The sequence below is a fragment of the Microtus oregoni genome, unplaced genomic scaffold, assembly GCF_018167655.1.
Source record: "Microtus oregoni isolate MIOR12 unplaced genomic scaffold, Mior012 000000F_ref0000247, whole genome shotgun sequence".
Taxonomy (NCBI): Eukaryota; Metazoa; Chordata; class Mammalia; order Rodentia; family Cricetidae; genus Microtus; species Microtus oregoni.
Window position 1 is genome coordinate 13839588 of NW_024543059.1, and position 22411 is coordinate 13861998.

Below are 22411 nucleotides of genomic sequence, written 5' to 3' on the forward strand. Positions count from 1 at the left end.
GCCTTCACTTCTGGGAACGGCCTGCTGGGTGATGACACATCCCCTTTATGCTGATAGACTCAGTTTCTCTACATTCATAGTCTTGAGAGACTGTGATGTCGCATGGTGCTGCCTTTGTCTGGCGTTGACAATGGGTAAGAACAGCCTCAAGATGAGCGGGAGGTGTTCCTGGCTCTTTCCCTTCTCACATAATCTCTACGGCTGCCATTATTTCTGCCACACGTGTTCGGATCCTATCTTCAACAATATCTTAAGCTGCTGACTATAGGTGACTTGTGATTCTGCCAATATTAAGTGCACATGCGCTATGGCTATGGGCCCTTTTCTCATTAGGAAATGCAGTGCCCTGTCTTGCTGTCTTATGTGTATAATCTGCACATTATACCTGCCTGGGCACAGTATCTTTTCTGGCCTGCCCGTAGTTGAACTTTTGTTTTTGTTTTGCTTGGTTTTGGAGGTGCAGTGTCCCTAAGGTGCACTGTCCTGAGCTCTTGGTCCTCTCTCGCCTTAGTCTTCCACGTGCTGAGATTACAGGTATGTATCACCATGCCCCACCTCATCTGTTCTGACGAATGGTCTTTTATTTAATGGAATTGAATGTAATAATGCTGTTATTTACTTCGCATTCCCTACCTCTTCCTACTGAGCTATGTCGACTGCGGATGACGCCCTGCATTTGGTCTCGGTGTTGAGCTCAGCAGACATCTTAGACCGTGTAAGGCCATTCAGTCCTATAACATTTTTCTATCTCATTATTTACAGTACAGACCCAACAATCAACACGAGAACCTTTGCTTAAAATAACCATGCCCTCTATAGACATCCGGGAATAGCCATGTCTTCTATAGACGCCCAGGTATGGCCGTGTCTCTACAGATGCCTGGGTTTGCATCTAGATCACTTCCTTTCCACTCCCGAGAACTCCATGCAGCATTTCTTACAGTGTAGGTTTACCAGTGATGAATTCTCCTAGTTTCCCCTTATCTAAGAACGAGTTTATCTTGCCCTGACCCTTGAAGGCTATTTCACTAGATACAGAATTCTGGGTTGACAGTTTTCTTCTAATAGCAGCTTAAACATGTTTCAGTGTCTTCTGGCCTCAGATGTAACCCTGGCTAGCCTAGAACTCTCTACTGCAGACCAGGCTGGCCTCGAATTCACAGAGATCTGCCTGCCTCTGCCTCCTAAGAGCATGGATTACAGGCGTGCACAATTCAGGCCCTTGTTGGGCCCCTCTGATCTATGTGCATATGTCTGCTCCCAAATCTGCAAGCACTTTAGCACTTCTCTCCCTGGGAGATGTGAGGGACACTGCTTTCAGGAGAAATCTAAAGATGTCCAAATAATGAAGACAAAGTATCACATTTTCAGACAAAGAAAACAATTTGTTATCAACAAATGTACAAAGTAAGTTCTGCAAAGATAGAACTTTTCAAAGATAGAACTTCTCTTTTCTATAAGTCAAAGATGGAACTTCTTTAGAGCTCTCTTCTAAGTTTAAGTCCACAGCCTCACGGTGTTCTTCCATTCTCAGCTTGAGTGTGTGCGTGTGTTTGTGCGGAAGGAATCAAGGTGTAGCCTCTCACCTGAGAAAAATACTCCTCTGAAATGCGTGCGGCCCACTCGATGCAGTACTCCAGGGGCCGGCAGGGGTTGGACACGTCAGCACACTTGATCATCATCCGTTTGATGAGGGCCCGGTTCTCTGGAGTCCTGAGCATAGTGTTTATGGAGTCCTCGTTTTTGTCAGTTTCCTGAACCATAGTGAAATCAAAGCAATCAAAACAGGCCCTTCATGCCCAGCCACCTTACCTAGGGTCTGTGATCTATAAAGTTCTACAGAGGAAGCACGGCCCAGTGAGAGTTCAGCAGGATCAATGTGGTGATTGCCTGACGATCAGAGAGTGGAGCTAGTCACTCAGTAGCAGAGGCCAGGCGATGGTGGCACACAGCTTTAATCCCAGCACTCGGGAGACAGAGGCAGAGGGATCTCTATGACTTCAAAGCCACCCTGGGCTACACAAGATTGATCTAGTCTAAAAAGAGAATCAGAGCCAGGCAGTGGTGGCTCACACCTTTAATCTCTTTGGTGGGAGTCACATGCCTTTAACCCCACCACTAGGGAGGAGAAAACAGGAAGGGATATGGCTGGGGGGGAGAGGAATGTGAGGCAGGAGGAAACAGGAGCTCAAGACAGAGCTTCAGTCTGAGAACTTGTAGAGACAGGATACCCCACATTCGGTTTGAGGATTCCATAGAGGTAAGAGTTCTCTAGTGGCTGGCTACTCTGCGCCTCTGGTCTTTCAGCTTTCACTAATGTCTGACTCTGGGTTTTTATTATAAAAACCGATCAGAATCTGTGCTACACCCAGGCAGCTTGGTGACTGGCAAATCTGCCCTTCTCTTTTTTTTTTCCTCAGTCTTTCTGGGTGTCCCCCCACCCCATTGGTGAGAACTCAAAGGTTGGATTTTATCTTTTTAGGATATTTACTTCTCAGGACGAAAGAGCTCTGAGGCCAACCACCCCCTGCTCCCTGCGGCAGTCTTCGGCTCCACGACAGGGGTTTTGAGAACCCGCCTTCAGTGAACCCAGATCACGTTAAGTGGCAGTCCCTCATACTGCTTTAGTATCTGTGACATTCAAAGGACACAAAGACCATTTCTTTTGATCTGGATTCACAACGAGTGTAGGAACTGTGGGAAGTGTCATTACATTATAATTGCTAAGCGGGGAGGGGTCGGGATGAGGGGACTCATCCAGAGCGTCCCTACGTCCACACTGTCCTCTGACTTGAGGTCTACCGTCCCCTTTCTCTGGACAAGGAGATGGTATTGACAGGAGCTGACACCTGCTCCACACTGGGCAGCTCTGACCAGATGTCAGCGTCACCCTTGCTAGGCAGCAGTGGCCTCCATATCCCGAATCCAGAAATGAGGGTGACAATACCGTCACTTTGGTGATCCCAGCAGAGGACCCTTATAGCCCTTCTCCTACAAGGACAGCTGCTGCCACCGTAAAATACACACACGGAGAGCGGCCACTAAAAGCCCTCTAGGAGCTGGGGATAAAGCACCTTCAATCCCAGCGTTCGGGAGTCAGAGACGGGCAGATTTCTGTGAGATTGAGCCCAGCCTGATCTACTTATTAAATTCCAGGCTAGCAAGGGTTACATAATTAGAACCTTTTATTTTGTTTGCTTTGTTTTGTGTTTTTAAAACAAACAAACAAAAGAGCCCTCTAGGGCTCCAACTGGCCTAGAATGTTCAGAAAGGAGGAAACATTTTGAGACTGCACTTGTTTTCACGTCTATTTTCATGATCTACCATGTTCTCCTACCAGATATCTGCATGTTAAATGATTTTTTTTTAACCAATGAAAAACAAAATTCAAACAGGTGCCTTGGCTCACTCCTCTAATCCCAGCACCTGAGGCTGAGGTAGAAGGGTCACTGAGTTCTAGGCCAGTCTGGGCTACAGAGTCTCTAGACAGACAGGCAGGCAGGCAGGCAGGCAGGCAGGCAGGCAAATAAATAAAACAAATTTAAAAAGTAAGAAAAATGGAAAGCCAAATTCATCGTGCCCAGCAAAGGCCCTGCTGGGTCTGAGTTCTCTGTGTGCTGGTGAGTGTGAAGCCCACGTGCAGCCTCAGGATGAGTTTCTCTCACCTCATCTCCTTGTGCTGACAAGGGCTTGGTAATGCTGTTGATAAATTTGTTGACATGTTCGAAGTGCTTTGTCATTTCCGTGGCCAGGACCATGTCGATAATACCCTGGCGTAGTGTCCGGTAGTCGTTCCTGTTTCAGACAGAGAGGATGTTATAGGTTACTACTGATTCAGGCTAGCGGGCTACAATCTGTTCCCCCAGGACGTACGCCCACCGCAGCTATCAGTCCAGTACCTCTCAAGTTAGACTTGCCTGCATCACCAAAAAGGGGTTAGAGATCATCTAACGGGCAGAATGCTATAGCTTCCTATCACAGGGGCTAACTGGGGCACAGGGCACACAGTTCTCAGGACAAGATAGGTTCTAGCTGGGACGAGCAAAGCCCTTTCCCAGTCTTTCTCCCTTCTCTCTGAAGACAGTCTCATTGTGTAGTCCAGGATGGCCTCAAACCACGACCTTTTAAGGCTAGGATTACAGACGTGTGCCACTACACCAGGCAAGAGCCACCATCTCCATATTCATTGACAGTGTGCCCTGCATGGAGGAACCCGGAGACTCAGAGAACTTCGGATGGCCCTTCCATTAGCCCTAGTTTACAAGTCATCAACACTGCTCCTCCACGGCCTCTGGGCAGTTCCTGTCCCAGGTTCCTGAGATTTCCCTCAGAGGATTCCCCTGCGTGATTTGACAGCTATCTGGACGTGCAGGATCAAACAAACCCTGTTCTCCCCAAGGTGCTTTGGTCGCAGGTTTTACCACAGCACTGGAAACCCTAGATCTTATGGAGTCTCTGAAGACTATGTGCTCACTAACAGATGTGAGTAAAACTTAGAATCTCAGAGGTGGGCCTAATATTAGACATGGTACAACAGAGTTTTGTGAAGTCGGGACACTCTTTTTAAAAATTCTATATAAAATAAATATTTAAAAAAAAGGGGGGGGGCTGGAGAGATGACTCAGTGGTTAAGAGCATTGCCTGCTCTTCCAAAGATCCTGAGTTCAATTCCCAGCAACCACATGGTGGCTCACAACCATCTGTAATGAGGTCTGGTGCCCTCTTCTGGCCTGCAGACATACACACAGACAGAACATTGTATACATAATAAATAAATAAATAAATAAATAAATATAAATATTTTTAAAAATTCTATATAAAATTTTCCTTAAAAATCCAAATTAAAGTATTTCCCATGACACTGTTTTTTCCTATTTGAGCTCTACTATGTATCAGGCACTGGGCTAGATGCAGAGTTACTCATGAAAAAGATGCGTGACACTGAGACTCTGAGGCATCTGGTAATGTGACACGGATATAAAATGGACTTGAGACTGAGAAATTTTGAGTTCCGGTTAGCATGAGGGTCAGAGAATGCTTCCTCGGGGGAGTGACGTGTGCACAATGACAAAAAGTGTGCTGTGTGCAGGAGGCAAAGAGGCGTGTGCCAGGTTCAGCCCAGCATGGGCTGCGTGGAGGAGCAGCAGTGGGGGCTGACTGAGGAGAGCCTGGTCCCGGGTCTGAGGGTGGAGAGGGTGCTGCGCCTGTTTTAGGATGGTGCTGAGGACAGCGGGAGTGCCCCAGGTCACACTGCAGGCACAGCATTGGCGTCTCGGCAGCAGCCCGCTCTCACCTGTCCATGTTTTTAAAGATATTGCACTTGTCGTTTTCAAGGGTCAGCTGGAAGGCCAGAGCTGCGTGGTGGCTCTCCAGCACTGCGGTGTCGTTGTACAGCACGGCCAGCTCATTGCCTGCGTTGCAGAGGAATGAGTTGGTTCGCCCAGGGTGATCCACGTCGTGAATGGTGGCAGCGATGAGGGCGGCAACCTCGTCAATTGGATCTAAAGTTTCCTGCAAACAAGAACTCTTGAAAACCAGTGTGCGTGACGCCGGAACAAGCCTTCAATGAGGCTTCTCTGATTCCCAAGGGAACCACATTGTCTGAGCAGATCTTGTTCCCTTCTCTGCTCTGAAGCAGCTCGTCTCTGCTCACGGCTACTGGATCCCGGCTCGCCCAGATCATGCCAAGCACAGGTGAGACGCGGCCAGCCTTCTCCAGACCCACTGCAAACCAGTCCAGAGCCTGGGGTTCCTGACTTAGCCATAGTATGCAAGTCAAGATAAATAATAACTTCAAAAATAAACATGGCTTATCTTAGTTGGGAGCTGCCCTACCTTTCTAATCCTTTTCTGAACTATATTTTTAGCTAACATAAGGTCTTATGGATTTGGTAAAATGATCTGGAATTTCTTCACCTCTTCCAGGGCTCTAAAAAGGTTTATATATATAGTTAAAAAAAAATTGTCAAGAGCTATTTAACAGGGCTGGAGAGATGGCTCAGTGGTTAGGAGCACTGACTCCTTTTCCAGAGGAGTCAATTCCCAGCACACACATAGCAGCCCACAACTGTCTGTAACTCCAAGGTCTGACACTCATGCAGAAAGACATACATGCAGGCAAAACACCAAGCACATAAAATATATTATTAAAAAAAGAAAATTTCAAAACATCTGTCCTTGTGGTTTTACTTCTCTATGGATCTGAGTTTTCTCAGCCATTTTGCATGTGTAGTGATTGACAGACACTAACTGTTAAGTTCTAGTTCTGTTGGATTCAGCATCTACCGCTATAAACTGAGCTTCAAAACATTGTGCCCAGTATGAGAGATTCAGGGGTGGGACTGGGGAGATGGCTGCTCTTCCAGAGGACCCGAGTTCCATGCTCAACACCCACATGGTGGCTCACAGCCATCTACAGTGGGATCTGATGCCCTCTCCTGGCATAAAGTTATACATTTAGATAGAGCACTCATAAAGTAATTTTTAAAAAGATATTCAGGAGCAGGTAAGACAGCTCAGCACGATGGTCACAGTCAGGTGTGCTGACTTGGAAAGAACGCAATGGCAGCACTGTGGGGATGCTCCAGAGGGGCCAAGAGAGAAGTGTGATGGACCTCACAGGGTAGGAAAATGAGAAGGAGCTCTGTCTGAGGTCAGATGGTCAGACAGGGAGGGGCTGAGGTGGTGGTTCTGGCTGGCCTGCCCTGTCTGTTGACTTTGTCCCCAGAGGCTGCACGTTGCTTCTTACACTCTCATGGACCGGCTGAGCCTGCAGATGAATCTCCCGGTTGGCTTCCTTCGCATGCCAAGCTGCACACACGCGAGGACTGCACACACACAAGTGAGGCAACGGAAGCAGAAGCACTAGACTCTCCCTACAGTGGCTGCTAAGGCGGAGCGCAAACACTGGCTCACCTTTATCTTGTCTCTGGACAGGAAATACGCAGTGGCATGGAGCACATCAGCCGCGTGTGTGGAGTTGTGGTAGGGGTTAGACGCATGGTAGTTGGCTTCAATGATCTGAAACCACGACCTCAGCATCACCTCGGAGCATCGTAAGAACTCGCAGATTCCAAAACGAGCAAACGTTTTGAGACCTAGATAAATCAAAGGCCTACAACGAAAAATATCCGCGATATAAAACAAAGCGAAGAACCAGGGTCCTGAGCTTGAAGAGATTCGGGACCAACAAGCAAATCCAAGCCAACTGCAGAATACCCAGAATACCCTGCTTGCATCAGTGGAGTCTCCAGAACCATCCCTTTCCCAGACTCCTGTCCCCACATGTTACTACTGATGCCCCGTCCAGAGGAAAATAACCACCGTGACCCGTGACTACAGACTGGACACAGCCACATGTCAGATGCCTGACCATCCCAACCATCCGAAGTAGGTGTTAGAGTCTAAAGGAGTCTACCCTGAGAAGATGACCAGCTACCAGCAGGTAAGGCCCTTCCTTAGATGGCACATTGATTTACTGGCTTGGCTTGGAAGGTTAAGAAATCTGTCCCGTGGAAGCCATCTCAGAGGTCATTACAGGACTCAACTTGCTCAGCCGTAACACAATTTTCACAGATGTAATAGTTCTGGTATGTGAACTAGGGGCTCTGAGGCTCACTTGTCATGGGGTCACACCTGTCCACTCTGCTTGGTTGTGCGAAGTGGGGTCTCAGTACCGACAGCTCGCCCAGTGGGATGAGACCTGGTGAGCCATCTCTCCCAAAACCAGACCACACTCCTAACTGACACTGGCTGTGGATGTCCAGTCCTATGTGCCAAGACCCCTGTGGTTAACAGCTTTTACTTGGCAAAACCCAAACTCCCACCCTGCAACCGTAAGCTGATGAGCGTAACTACAGTGGAGTGTCCCTGGGTGGGCCACCAACATGGCAAACAAGATCCGAGACTAGCTTATCAGATGTGTAACTAAGAATATTTGTTCTAGGCTTTGGGGCAGGGGATTCTTTGTTGCTACCTCATATAGTACCACACACTAGAGGAATTAGAAACCCATGTCACAGGAAAACCATTATCTGAGGAAGCCATCACAGCTAGGCAAACCCCACTACTCCTTCCTCAGCCTCTGTCTCCACCCACACCAGTGCTGCTCGGGCGGCTCCCTGTCCAGGCCCTGGGAAACCAGCTCAACACACCTTTTCTGAGTAGCTGCTTCCAGCTCAAAAATGTCGAAGTCCCAGTTTTCTTCATTTTCTACGGCCAGGGCAATCCGCGGTGGGACATCATGAAGGGCAACAGGGGTGGAGACATCGCTTAGAATCGGCTGCAGGTCTGCAATGTGACGTGATTTGGAGAACAACATTAGCAGGTTTGTGTATCTGGTGTACTGGAAATGGCGTCTTTGTTTCTGGGGCGCTACGGCACACCCAGAACTTACTGGTGAGAACAATCCTGTAGCCTGGATTGCATTGTTACAGTGCTCTAACGGGGTAAAAACAGAACTTACGTTTTGCTGCAAGAACATACTCATTTCCTGAAAACCTTCGTAAGCCATCCTGGTGGAAATCAAGGAAACAAGAAAAGGCCTGGTTATAGCTCTTCTTCTTTCCCCCTAGGTAGCCTGGGTAGTCAGCCCCAGAGGGTAATCCAGGCAACCACTCCAAGGCTGCCTAGTCCAGCAGGCTGCCCACATTTCTTTCTCACCTTTTTTGGGGGGGACGAGGGGGTAGGGAGCATTTTGAGACAAGATCTCTCTGTATAGCTCTAGCTATCCTGAAACTCGCTCTGTAGACTAAGCAAGCCTCAAACTCACAGAGATCCGCCTGCCTCTGCTGGGATTAAAGGTGTGTGCCACCATGCCCAGGTTCTTTTTGCACCTTGTCTTGTTCCTTGAGTACCACACCAATCACTCAGCACCCCACCCTCTTATGCTCCAGTCCCACCCTCTCTCATCCACCCCCCACCCTCCCCACACTCACCCCTGACCTACAGGCTACCGCTGGCAATCACCCTACCTTCTAGAATTTACTGTCCAAACCTTACTTTTTTTTTTAAATCTAGTGACTTCAGATAGCAGGAATTGGGAGGGAATAAATTTTACTTCTAACTAAGACAGCTGGCAGAACGCAGGCATAGTCTGTCTTCCTTGTGGGAGCTCTGCGCTGAACAGGCTGAGGTGGTTGGGGTCCAGGGCTCCTCAAGAGTCTGAAAGGCCTTAATGTCTTCGTTGCTGCGACGATACCCAAAGGCTGTGGGGGAAGCTTTGGAGGTGAAACCATGCCCCACACGCTGGCACTTTTTAAAGCATATATGCAGGAGACAGCTCCGTTTTGTAACTTGTCATGTAGCTTTGAGTTTAAGGTGTGATGCTCTGTCTGTTTTGCTGTTTCTTTTTGGTGCTGGGGATGGAAGGCAAGGCTCTGTAAATGATAGACAGGCACTCTACCACTGAGTGACGCTCCTTCCACTAACACGAAACATTTGATAGTTTTTCTTTTTCTCAACTTTTAAAATCTTTAAAAATAAGCTGGGTAGCCGGGCGGTAGTGGTGCACGCCTTTAATCCCAGCACTCGGGAGGCAGAGACAGGCGGATCTCTATGAATTCGAGACCAGCCTGGTCTACAAGAGCTAGTTCCAGAACAGGCTCCAAAACCACAGAGAAACCCTGTCTCGAAAAACCAAAAAAAAAAAAAAAAAAGATAAGCTGGGTGTTGAAGTGGGATAGTCTTTTTGTACACTGTGAAGATATGTCTATGCCAAGACATCTTCTGATTGGTTTAATACAGAGCTGAATAACCAATAGCTAGGCAGGAGAGAATAGGCAGGACTCCTGGGGAGAGAGGGAACTTGAGATGAATCTAGGTATGCCAGAGAAGTCTGTGAAACATGGAGGGAGCTGGAGGTACAGAATGGAGGAGAGGTAACAGCTATGTGGCAGAAAGTAGATTAATATAAATGGGTTGAGTTACAAGAGCTGGTTGAGAACAAGCTAAGGACAAACTTTCATAATTCATGGGTCTCTGTGTCATTACTGGGGACTGGCGGACCCAAAAGGAAGTCCAACAATAGGGTGTGGAGGTGTAAACCCTTAATCTTAACACTCAAGAGTCAGAAACAGGCAGCTTGCAGTGAGTTCAAGGCCAGTCTAGTCTTCCTAGCAAATTCAAGTTCAGCAAGGGCTATATAGTGAGACCCTGCCTCAAAATGAAATAACAACAAAACAAAATAAATAAAAAAAATACTTCACTACAGCTGAAAATGTCTTATTTAAATAAATGCCTGTAACCCCTAAGCGACACTGGTGAGCAGGATCGGCATCTCTCTCCTGCTCCTAGCTGAGGCTCCCTGGGAGGGGAGCAGCAGGCAACCAGGCCCAGCATAACTGGATACAAACCATGGAGGGGGAGCAGCCTTTACCGAACCCTACACAGCCTCCCCCTGCTTGCCTTCTAGAGCCCTGTTCAGATGACCTCTGAGAAAGCACACAGGAGCCCACGGCCAGTAGCCTGGGCAAACAGACTTACAGACATTAAGCCCCCAACGAGGTCGGTGGCGTGAGGGTCATCCTCAGCATTAAACTGTGGTGAATATAACTCGGTGGTCCTCAGAATCTCCAGCACTCGGTCCAAGGCTTCCGTCACGGGGGTGGGGCTGCTTTCCTGGGCAGCGTTGATAATATTGATTACCTACACCATGAAAACAAAAGACAGCTTTGTCACCTTAAAAACCATCCTAGAGCAATCAAGAGTGGAGCTGGTAATAGTCTGTAATTACGCCACTACGTTCTGTTAGATACAGTGTCTCTATCACCCATCCTCTCCTCAGAGGTGACCTTATACAACTGAAAGAGCACTCTTATTTCCTGCAGGTGCCCATTTTTTTTCTTTTTGTCAGGGAAGCAATTCACTAGGACTGCCAGGGACTTGCATACCCAGTGAAGACCAACCTTAGTGATGGGCGCCTCAATCATCATCGAGTGTATCCGGGCCAGAGAGGAATGTCTTCTCTGGTTGGAAACTGTGGAGAAAGGGGTGAGAAATCAGGGTATGTCCAGTCTTGGGCGTCATACTCTCCCTTCCCACACAAAAGGCACTGGAGTAACTGCACCCAGACTGAGCCTTCCCTCCTTCCCTGTCTGTACTGCCAGCTCCGTTCTAAGTGCTGGATGCACACATGACCCCATGACCTGATGTCATGAGTCAGAGAGAAGCGGGATGGAACAATTTAGCAAGTCAAGGCCAAACCACCTTTTTTTGGTGTGTACAACAATAAGGCTTTAGTTACCCCTCTTGCTGCTCTCCAGGGTCAAGATGCTCTGGAAGACAGCTCCTTACGCCCTTTGGTCCGTGGAAGGTGGGAGCAATCGATTAAGCTTTACCACTTACTAAAATCAATCAATTTCTGGTCCAGATTTCCAGGTTCTGCCTAGTGCTGTCCTCTGGTGTGTTTATTTTAGGCTAACCAGGCAACTACGTTACATTACAAGTAAGAATCTGTTGTTTATGTCCGAGCACAGCGCTGCTGAGCCGAGAGAAGCCCAGACAGTGCACAGGCAGGAAAAGAATGTCTCAGAGTGCTGTGTCTCTGTGAACACCACACTGCTAGGAGTACCAACAGCCAGAGAGGAGGAGAGAGTGTCCATCAAGACAATGCCTCAGGCTCAACTTGCCTTCAGAGAAACTAAGCCTTAAAGAGAGGTACTGTCTAAGGTTAACCAGGCCAGCAAGCCTCAAATGCCCTCAGTTTGGGGGGCCAACAAAACTCAAATCTAATGTTAGTGTTCAGCATATGGCTGCCGACTTTACATCTTACACAATAAAGGCACTAAACAAAGTCCCCACTGTCTTATCACGATCAGAAAAGGATTTGCTCTTATTCAGGGATGTAACAGAGCTGTTGACAGGACGCACTGCACTCTTGAGAATTTCTAAGGTAGGTTTCTAAGGATGCAAACTAAAATATTTGTTAATTAGCTCAATTTAGTCATTTCACAATGTAAACACATTCTAAAACAGCATGTTGTCTATGATAAACAGACACAATTCTGAAATTTTTATTTTAAAAATAATGTGAAAAAACCAAATAGCATAAGTGCAATGAGTTAAGAAATGCAAAATTTTCTGTGTGTTACAGAGATGCCCTGAAGAATCTGCAAATACACTCACTATTCTAGTCTTACAGGCAGTCAGTATGCCTACCCAAGTCACTGGGGAAGAGGTCAGTATCCTAAACCCAATGCATGTCTCTGTACTAATGCCCCGTGGTTAGAAGTGGAAGTGAAACCTGTTAAAATACCATCTAGAGTTCTGTGCAGGAGAATGTGGGACAATGATCTTGTACCCTGTAAAGATTTGTCAGCTCTATTGCTTTAATAAAGTGCTGATTGGTCAGTAGCCAGGCAGGAAGTAGAGGTGGGGCAACAAGAACAAGAGAATTCTGGGAAGAGGAAAGGCTGAGTCTGTTATCGTCACCTAGTCACAGAGGAAGCAAGATGAGAATGTCTCGCTGGTAAAAGGTACCAAGCCACGTGGCTAACATAGACAAGAATAATGAGCTAATTTATGATATAAGAATTATAATTAATTAATAAGAAGCTTAAGCTAATAGGCCAACTGGTTTATAATTAATGTAGACCTCTGTGTGTTTCTTTGGGACTGAATGGCTTCAGGACTGGTGGGTTAGAAACCCCAGCCAATACAGGAGGGGCCCACAGGCCTACCCCTAGTGAGGAGCTATTGTCAGTAACTTCTGGGGGAATGTGGCCTCTGGAAGGTGGCCTATGCCTCAGAGACTGATCCATATAAACACAGGCAGCACTAAGAGAACACAGGAGGGTAATTAAAAGGAGGAGGGGGGAAGCAAGGAGGATGTAGAAGTTGGGAGAGAGACATGGTGACTGCATGAAAAAAATAAAAACAAAAAAAAATGCTGGTTAGCATGCATCTCCATGGTCTTAATATTTTATTTCAGCTGAGCAAGGTGGCATACACCTGTAACCCTAGCACTTGAGAGGTGGAGGCAGAAGGTTGTTTGATGTCAGCCTGGGCTATAGGAGACCCTGCTTTAAAAATAATCATGGTGGTGCATGCCTTTAGTCCCAGCACTGAGGCAGAGGAAGGAGGACCTCTGTGAGTTCAAGGCTAGCCTGGTCTACAGAGTGAGGTCCAGGACGACTAGGGCTGTCTCAAAAACAAAAACAAACAAGCAAAAAACAAATTATATTTCCATCTGAACTTAAATAATATTTTCTTAGTGAGAGTATTACAATCTCCAAATTAAGCCTACCACTTCTGAAGGGTAAGTTTCCACAGTCAGTTCTTCAGAACTACCAGATGTGTGTATGACTCACATCGCGACGGCAGACTGACAGGTGAGTCTATTGGTAAAGAGTCAGGAAAATCACACAGAACACCTAGCACCCGTTTCTTTGTTCCTTGTTATTGGCTCATTTCAAAAGCTCAGAATGGAGCCGACCTGTGTGGAGGCCTGCTCCTCTTGTGAACGCACAGTGCATGACCACCAGGAAACCAAGATGTGGGGGCAGGATCCTGTGCTCGAGGCCCACACAATCCATCTGCCACTCACCTTCACTCGTTCTAGAGGAGACCGCTTTGGCGTCTACTGAATTTTTCCTCCTGTCTTTGTGTTTGCCTGCCTGATTATCTGTGAAAACAAGAAAAGTATAAACCATTCCTTTACAGAGATGTTCGTGACATATTAGAACAGACACCAAGCTAAGTCTGAGGAGTGAAACAACTTGAACATCACCTGAGACACCACAGAAACAGACCACACATACACACCTCGGCTTTGAGGGACTTCATTTTCTCAAAACCATGAAGAAACAACCTCAGGAGAGGTTCTCCTATTGTTAAATGAAAGAGGGATTTTATTCTCATATACCCTGTCTCAAAGGGGAAAAAACAACAAACAAAAAACTAATTTTCTCTGCAACATCCTAGGAGAATGTTCTTCTTTCCTAGGGTCACACAATGTGCAGCACAGTTTGGGGTACAGTATAAGGATAATGTGCCTTTCTCCCCAATTCTGCTTTTCTGTATAAGATGCCACTGCTCTTCTGGGCTCCTGGCCAGCCCTTCCCCATCTGTCCACTGACAAAGCGAGCCTGACCTTCCTGCCCGCTCTCTGTGTCCCTGTGGGGGCCTAGAGTGGTGCCGATGGCTGAGTGAACAACTTATGTCCCCATCTTACACAAGAGGAAACAGGGAGCGATCAGTGGGCGGATGCATGAAGCAGCAGGGCAGGCCCTGAGTCCAGTCCTCCCCAGAGGTAGGAGCATCCCTGCCTCTCTTGGTCCTCTTGCCTGATTCTTCTTCCTCTGCCAAGGCACAGTTCCAGTGCAGGCCCCAAGTGCTCCTCTGCACCACAAAGAAGGCTCTTTCCCTGGTTTGGTTTGCAGTGCGGGAAATGGAACTTGGGGCCTTGAGTGAGCTAGGTGAGCAAGCATTCTACCCCTGAGCCTCATGCGCAGCTCTGCAGGAGTCTCGTCTCTGTGCTCGCATGTAAATTCGCAAAGGCCACTGGGGACCTGTTTGTGGCTAACATCTTGCTAGGCACAAGTGAGCCCTCTTTCTGGCCACTTCTGTTTATAGAAACCATACTCCCCTGGCTCTCTGTCCACCTAGCACTTCCTAAGACTGGCTTCTTAGGTTCTAGCCCTACTCCCTTCTCTTTTAAGCAAACACAACCTTCTTTACAAAAACCAAAAAACAAAAACCCTCATTGCTTCCTGCAGCTCTAATTCCCACGTGGCCATTTTACCTCATCCTCTCCTGAATCCCAGACTCACATCTTGAAGGGCCATTGGTCATCTCCGTTTGGATACTTTCCAGTTATTGCAAATTAGGTCATTAACTCGTCCTTTCTAACTCTGCTTTTCACCCCCAGGCATTAGACACAGTCAATTTCCTACAGCCAGCCCTACTCTCTATATGAAGCCCTTCTCCCATGAAGTCTATATTGTATCAGTTCATCCCTCAAACCCCTACACTCTGCAACAAACTACTTACATAAGAACGCACATTTCTCATGTCGCCTCCTTTCCCTAGTTAACTCTGCTTCTCTGGGAAGATGCGGCGTGGGTACCATAAACGTCAGGAAACCTTCCCGCATGTCTCCCCATCCCAACCCATCCGTGCAGACAACTGGCTTTACTATTGCCCGTCAAGACAACTGCCAACAATCTGGGAGCAGAGCAGTGTTTCCTGGGAGGCCGGCAACAAAGCAGATGCCCGGTAACTACACGTCTGCTCTGCTTGCCACCTGCAGAAGGCCGTGTGCAAACGAAAGGTCTGTTGTGTGGAACCCAAAATCCTCCAGGAGATACCTCCACGGCTGATGTGGGAGTGTCATATCAATCTGTTGATTTCATTGGTTAAGTAATAAACAAACTGCTTGGGCTCATAGCTTAGAACATAGGTGGGTGGAGTAAACAGAACAGAATGCTGGGAGGAAGAGGAAGTGAGCTCAGACTCAACAGCTCTCCTCTCGGGGGCAGACACCTCAGAGAGACGCCATGCTCCCGGCTCCTGGGCAGACACATGCGATGAAGCTCCGACCCAGGATGGACGTAGGCTAGAATCTTCCTGGTAAGCGCACCTAGCTGTGCTACATAGAATATTAGAAATGGGCTAGTCCAGGTGCGAGAGTTAGCCTAGAAGAGGCTAGATAGAAATGGGCCAAGCAGTGTTTAAAAGAATACAGTGTCCGTGTAATTATTTCGGGGCATAAGCTAGCCAGGCGGCCTGGGTGCTGGGAACGCAACCCCGCCGCTCTTATTACTACACACGGCCTGCTCACTCCTTCAAGGGGCACTGCCTCTCACCCACACGCAGTGGTGTTTCCTTTCTCAGGGCTGTCTAGTGAGTGGGCTGTGACCTGTCTGCTCCCTCTCAGCCACTCAAGCAGTATTTACCGAGCACTTGCCCCATGGCAACACCTAAGCTGGGCTGTGGTTTAGATCCTGGCGATCCCTCGAAGGCCCGTGTTAGAGATTTCCGCTCCCATTCAGGACGCTGCTTTGTTCTGTGGGTGTCACACCTCCTCACGTGCTCCCTACATGGTTCTTGAGGGTTGGCTCTGAGAGCTAGGCAGCAGGGCACGGGGTCAAAGTGAGGGTGAGGATGGAGGTGAGGAAGAGATCATCTGGGCTATCTCTGGCCAAGAAGATGTATGTAAATCCTAGATCCTGTGCTCCCAAAAACCCTGTCAGGAATGCTTCTCAGGCACTGGGCAATACAGGCCTGGGAGCCATGCTTACCTGCCAGCCCCAAGCTCCCTGGCTACCGCCAGTCTTACACAATGGTACTTGCCACTCTTCCTGAGAAGGCTCTCTGTATCTCTTCAGAGAACTGTCACATGACCTCTATAAGCAATGGTCCCAGCCCTGGCAGGCCATGAGAAGACCTGTGAAGTACCTAAGGCCTTGGCCTACCCTCTTCTGCCTAAACCAAAGCTTGCCGTGTTTTGTCAAGTCAGAACAATCACTTTATACCCCATCACTACAACCATTTTGTGTCTCCAGTGAGGTATAGCAGCACCTGAAAATCACACACAGGCTAGCAGAACTGTAACATGTGTGGACTTTTAATACTTTTCTAAGCTCCGGATTCTCAATGTCTTTCTCTTGACTGGGGAGAGTTCCAGGACCTCCCTTTACAGAAGGGAGGAGACCAGGGGTTCCCTCACCCCACACCTAAGTAGCAGGTGGCCTTTCCAGAGTCTGCTTTGGAGCAGCGAGTGAGACAAGAAGCAAGACCTTGAACCTGGATCTCGCCAGAGCCAGTGGTGCCAGCTTTGGTGTTCCTGCGGCATGTCCTGATTAGAGGGGACAGCTGCCCAGCCTCCCTGGGCTCCTAACTCTGGCCCAATCTGTGAGGAGCTCTATTTCCTTCCAAGAAGCCCCACTTCTGCCGTCCACGACCTGACAGTCCCACCTGCCCCACTGAGACAAACAGCCCCCAGACCGTCAGGTACAGAACATTTCTGCTGCCCAGAGATGCATGGATTAGGTGGGTGGCTCATGTGGGTGACAGCAGCAACCCCTATGGGAGCAGTTGTCAGTACAAATGGAGCCGCACCATGAGGCTGGGCAGATTCCTACCTTGCCTGTGCTCTGACCATCACGGATGACCACCCAACCCTGCTCTGTCATTTCCTAGCTGCCTAGCTCTAGGCTGTCATTTAACTTTCTTCACTCTTGTTTGTTCTTCTGTAATAAAGGAGGGTTAATAACAGTCATGTCCACTTTGCAGGGCTATTCTGAAGAACTAAAACCAACAAAATACCACTAGCAAAAAAACCAAGCAATGTGCCCCATGAGCCTGCCGTGGCAGGCTCTGTCTGCCACTTCTATTTTGACCCCAGTTTCCAGCAGCATGGCTTCTGCCTCACTCTTCTCTGAGCCCGAACACTGAGAGCTCTCAGTAGCTCTTGGGTGTAAGTCAAAGTCCCTGCATACCTGCCCGGGTGACCCCTATGTCCTGCACCTCTGCGCCATCCAGCCCTGCCCACGCAGCACCTTCCCTGCCCTCAGCTGCTGTGGTGACTCTCTTGTCCTCCCCCAGCCCCACCTTTGACTCCCTTCTCTCAGGAACTCACAGGGATTTACCTCACACCTCCACTGTCACTACACAGTAACCTTGACGCTCCTACTTCCCCACACACCCTGTCTCAGCAGTTCCATGACTCTATCACTTGCAGACACTTTTCTGGTCAGAAACATCTGCTTCTTGGGTTCCTACCCCTTTAAAGAGCGCAGGAACCAGGAACCGGCAGCTGTTAAATCAAGATCTGTACAGCAGTGAACAGGACCACACAGGAGGTCCATGCCTCCAGTACTGACCACGCCCCGAATCAGGTGGGATCTTTTTGACTTCCTAGTCCGACACCATCATATTTGTCCTCACTACCCTTCTTCCGGTCACCTCACTTCCCTGGCAAGTTTCTGCTCTCCTCACACCGCATCCTTCCCCGTGAACGGCTGCGACACAATAGACCCCAATCCCTCTCAGTCAAAGGCCTGACTCCTACCTGGCCTTTAAGGACCAGCATTAGTTCAAACCCCTTATGCTGACTTACTCTGCCAGTCCTCATTTACTGTCCTCCTTCTGGGGACAGGCAACACTTTCCTTCTGCTCCAGCGCCTATCCCCTTAAGTCTGTGAGGGCAAAAGCCATGACTTATGTTTGCAGGAAACAAGGACTCTATGCCATAGAAAAAGGCCTTTGCAGTGGACAAATGGTGTCTGAGGCATAATTAGAAGACAGGACATGAAGCAAGCCTGGCGGCCCCATGTCCAACTATGGGATGGCGGTGACCACTATCAGCACAGACGATGTTCTGGCCAGCATACTTCGGCATGCCACTCAACCCTGTAGCCTCTTAAAGCTCAGCTCAGATTATAAACTCATACTTCATTCATCATACACACAAGAGTCATCATTGATTGGATCTGTCCCTTCTCCCACCCAGGCCAGCACCCAGCCCAGACACTTGTTGAGACACCCGCAGCATTCAGGTCCTCCAGCTCAATCCACACACGGGGGCAGTGTTGGCGCTAGAACACGGTCCCACCACTGCACAAGGCAGTGAGCTCCCCCAAACCCTCAGCCTTAAGAATGAATACGGGGCCTCATACCTGTTTGACTGTCAGTCTGGACAGACTCAGTCACTGTCTCAACCTAGAAATAAATTTACAAGCCATTAGTTTTCATCATCTAGAATCCCTGCTCGGAATGCTCAGGTCCTGGGGCGCCTTGCCTACCTTACTGTTGCCATTGCACATTCGGATAATGGACACATAGTGTCTAATTTTTCTGTAAGTAGAAAACAATGCGTTATTTTCCTCCTGACTCTAATTTGGAGTAAACATAGTTAATGTTTTATCATGAAAAGAATATTTCCCTTTAGCAATATATAAAATACTTTGAAAGCATTTCTTCTTTCAAGTGTGTGAGTGTGTGTGTGTGTGTGTGTGTGTGTGTGTGTGTGTGTGGCCAAGGCTGCCAATAAATGAACAGCACTTTACAAACACCCCCTTATGACTTTGGGAGAAAGGAAGCGACTCCAGCAGTCTTTTCCTTCCCCAGTTATGACACAGACAATACAGTAATACATATGCTGCTAGCAGTGTGCCGCATGCTAGCCTTCGGTGCCCGACACCGTTCTGACAAGTGTCGATGCAGATGCTCCGAATTCCAGCGTCTGCTTACAGTCACTCGTGGAGGCAGCAGCAGGCCACACAGGCTGAGTTCCTGCAGCCTGGGTTAGCCAACGCCGAGGGCTGAGCACGGAAGCCGCTGACGTGTCCCATTTATTTATTGTCCCCTCAGTTTTCCTCACCCCACCCCAGAATCAGATCCCTATATACTTATCACGGGAAGATTTGGAAGGGACATAAAAGAACAGCGTAGAACAGAGAGCCCGCAGATCTGCCCGAGGCAACCGCCGACTGGCAGCGGAGTCTGCTGACACAGCACGTGAGCGGTGCCGTCAGCACTGAGGGCTGCACCAGGCACCTCACACAGGGCAGCCAGGGCTGGGCCAGGAAGCCAACCTCTCTACGACTCGGTTTCCTCACGTGTAAAGTGGAGCCACCGCTGTGTGCTGTGCTAGCAGAGCTCACTTAGAGAGAAAAGGGACGGCCTCTCCCACTAGCCAGCAGCCTGGCTGGAGAGGGACCTGCAGGGAGCTGGGCCTCACTTCCTCCTCTCACCTCCTTCCCTTCTGGGAATGCACCACACACTGGGGCTGACTTTATATTCTCCATTTACTAGTACAGTAAGGGTTTCCTTACAACTTAATTTTCCATTTACACAAGTGTCTATTTTACTGTTGGGTATTCTATAATTCATACTCAGAATTTTCTAGAAACTTTCTCTGTTATTTTGAATAGGTTCTGAGACAGGCATCTGAAAAGTTTAGGCTCTTGACGTATATATTTGCGGCTCACAATGTGCATATGTGAGCACATGCATGCTGGCCTGTGGGGCCATGTGTGGAGACAGAAGCTGCCACTATGATGTCTTCCTCAAGTGCCTCTACACTTTGTCATTATTAATTATTCTGGACTTGGATCTCACCATCTCACAGCTGGACTGGCTAGCCAGCGAGGCCCCAGGATCTCCACCCCCCCCCCCCAATGATGGGGTTTCAGGCGTGAGTCCACACCGGCTTTTTAGGGGGTGCTACAGATCAGAACTCAGATTCTCAGGCCTGCACGGCAAGCGCATTTCCCAGGGAGAGCGCTCCAGTCCTAACACGTCTGCTAGCACTCAAAACATTTTTCTCTAATGTGAAAGGCCTTTGCAAAAATAACTACTCCCCGTGAGATAAAAAGCTTATAAACACAGAGGTAAACTGTGGTTTGAATGTAAACACTGAGGTCTTCTGCAGATCTACCATCGTGAAGACTGTCCCAAGGCAAGTGGAAGGCCTTCAAGGAACCAGTACCCTAGAAGCCATCCTGTGAGACACCTGGACCTGCTCTAGGCTTCTGACACTTCTCTGGACAGGTCTGAATTTATTTAAGTATTCAAAGAAAATTCAAAACATGGACTGCTGATTGCAGAATGCTTTTTCCACTTACCCTCCCTGCCCAATGACAGGTATTATCTTCACATTTTGTTGTATATTATCTCCATTTTTCTTTTCTGTATGGTAAACTCCTTGCCACTCCTATAAGTAGAAAGTAAGCATCATTGCACTTCGGGTTTAAGACATAAACCCAGGAACATCTTCCATTTTAGATCTAATTCATTAATCACCATGGAAGAACTTATGATAGAAAATGATCCCAATTCCAAGTAACCTGATGATCTTCCCTCACCCTCTCAAGTCCACTTGACAAAAGTCAAGTCACCTCAGTGTAAGTGATCACATGTCCCCTGGTCATCTGTTGGCAAGAGAGAAACCCCCCACTTCAATGCACTGATGCTACCTCTTTCAACTCCCACTGGCTGCAGTGAAGAGGGTGATGTGGGATTTCCCTCTGTACGATGTGATTACCATTGATTAATAAAGAAATTGTCTTGGACCTATAGCAAGGCAGGACTTAGCCAGGCAGGGGAAACTAAACTGAATGCTGGGAGGAAGAAGGTGGAGTCAGAGAGAAGCCATGTGGCCCCACTGGAGACAGACACTGGAACTTTACCTGGTAAGCCTCATGGTGATACACAGATTAACGGAGATGGGTTAATTTAAAATATGAGTTAACCAGAAATACTCTTAAGCTATCGGTCAAAAAGTATTGCAAATAATATGTGTGATTATTTCAGGGCTGAGCAGCTGGGAACAAACAAGTGGCTGGCCATATACAACAGAAAGGAGTTAGCACTTTGCCTTAGTACATAGTGCAGTAGAAACCTCAGGACTGGGGCACAGAAGAGAAGTTTGTGGCCATGACTGTGGTAATGTGGTACTATGGCTGCTACTGGTTTCTTATTCTGCACGGCTTTAGCCCTTCTGGAATTTGGGGGTTTCAGTCCCTCTGCAGGGTGAGATGACCCAACAGCTAGGCTTGAGCTCAGGCAGCAGGAGAACAAGAAGGTGAAGCTGAAACCATGGGGCTGTGATTTTTAATAGTTCACATAACAACAGCCAGGGGACCTTTTCAACAGGAAAGGGCACGGTTGTGGAGCTCTAACGTACTCGGGTAGACATTGATTATTGGATGGCATAACTCTGAAAACAATCACTTTTTTAAGACAGTGTCAAAACCAGCTAGTCCTGTCTGTAGCTAGCCTAGCACTCAACAGAAGAACAGGCCACAGACAGCTCAGTTCTGAGTGCAGCCAGCCCAGAGACAGGCTGGGCCCCAAACCAGCAAAGACTAAGCAGGGATCCCCAAGCAGGAAGGCGGTCCTCATCTCCACAACCCATGGGGTCACCTTGGAAATAGCCCTAAGAGTACTCCCAAAGGTAAGTGGGACGCTGTCTTGATGTTTGCACAACTACAATGGACATACATCACTGAATGTGTAGTTTTGTCTGCTTGTTTGAGGTGGGTTCGCACTGTGCGGCATTGACTGGCCTGGGACTGACTATACAGACTAGACTGGTCTCAGACTTGTAGTGACCCCTTGCCTTGGCCTCCCAAGTGCTATGAGTTGTACATTTTCAGTGAGTGAATTGTATCGTGTGAGAATTACATCTCAATAGAACTGTCACATTATATGGAAAAAAGAGAAAGGAAGGAAAGAGAAAGAAACAGCAGGTCAATAGGGCCAAGACATTGGCACATTGAAAAATATATCCAGTATATTCTTTAGCTCTTTCTGAATAAACTAAGACAATTGACAGACACCCCCCCCCCCCAAGACACGGTCTCACAGGCCATGCCAGTATTACAGCCCCCAAAGCTGATGATCAAGCTAGTGACTTGGCTGGGGGAACAATGTCAAATCTAAGTTTTCCAGTCACCAATGTAAACAA

The 22411-nt window shown here is 48.1% G+C and overlaps 1 protein-coding gene across 1 annotated transcript in view; it reads right to left on the bottom strand.

Annotated features, from left to right (window-relative positions):
* The window catches only part of Pde8a (phosphodiesterase 8A), a 99201-nt gene that overhangs the window by 2686 nt on the left and 74104 nt on the right, over positions 1-22411 (bottom strand). The window contains exons 9-20 of the mRNA XM_041650582.1: positions 20568-20656; positions 18744-18795; positions 18618-18660; positions 13544-13621; positions 10905-10975; positions 10483-10644; positions 8465-8513; positions 8154-8289; positions 6916-7114; positions 5294-5511; positions 3666-3795; positions 1587-1754 (exon numbers count right to left, since the gene is read on the bottom strand). Coding sequence (XP_041506516.1) covers positions 1587-1754; positions 3666-3795; positions 5294-5511; positions 6916-7114; positions 8154-8289; positions 8465-8513; positions 10483-10644; positions 10905-10975; positions 13544-13621; positions 18618-18660; positions 18744-18795; positions 20568-20656 — 1395 coding nt within the window. The remainder of the gene's footprint in view (positions 1-1586; positions 1755-3665; positions 3796-5293; positions 5512-6915; positions 7115-8153; positions 8290-8464; positions 8514-10482; positions 10645-10904; positions 10976-13543; positions 13622-18617; positions 18661-18743; positions 18796-20567; positions 20657-22411) is intronic.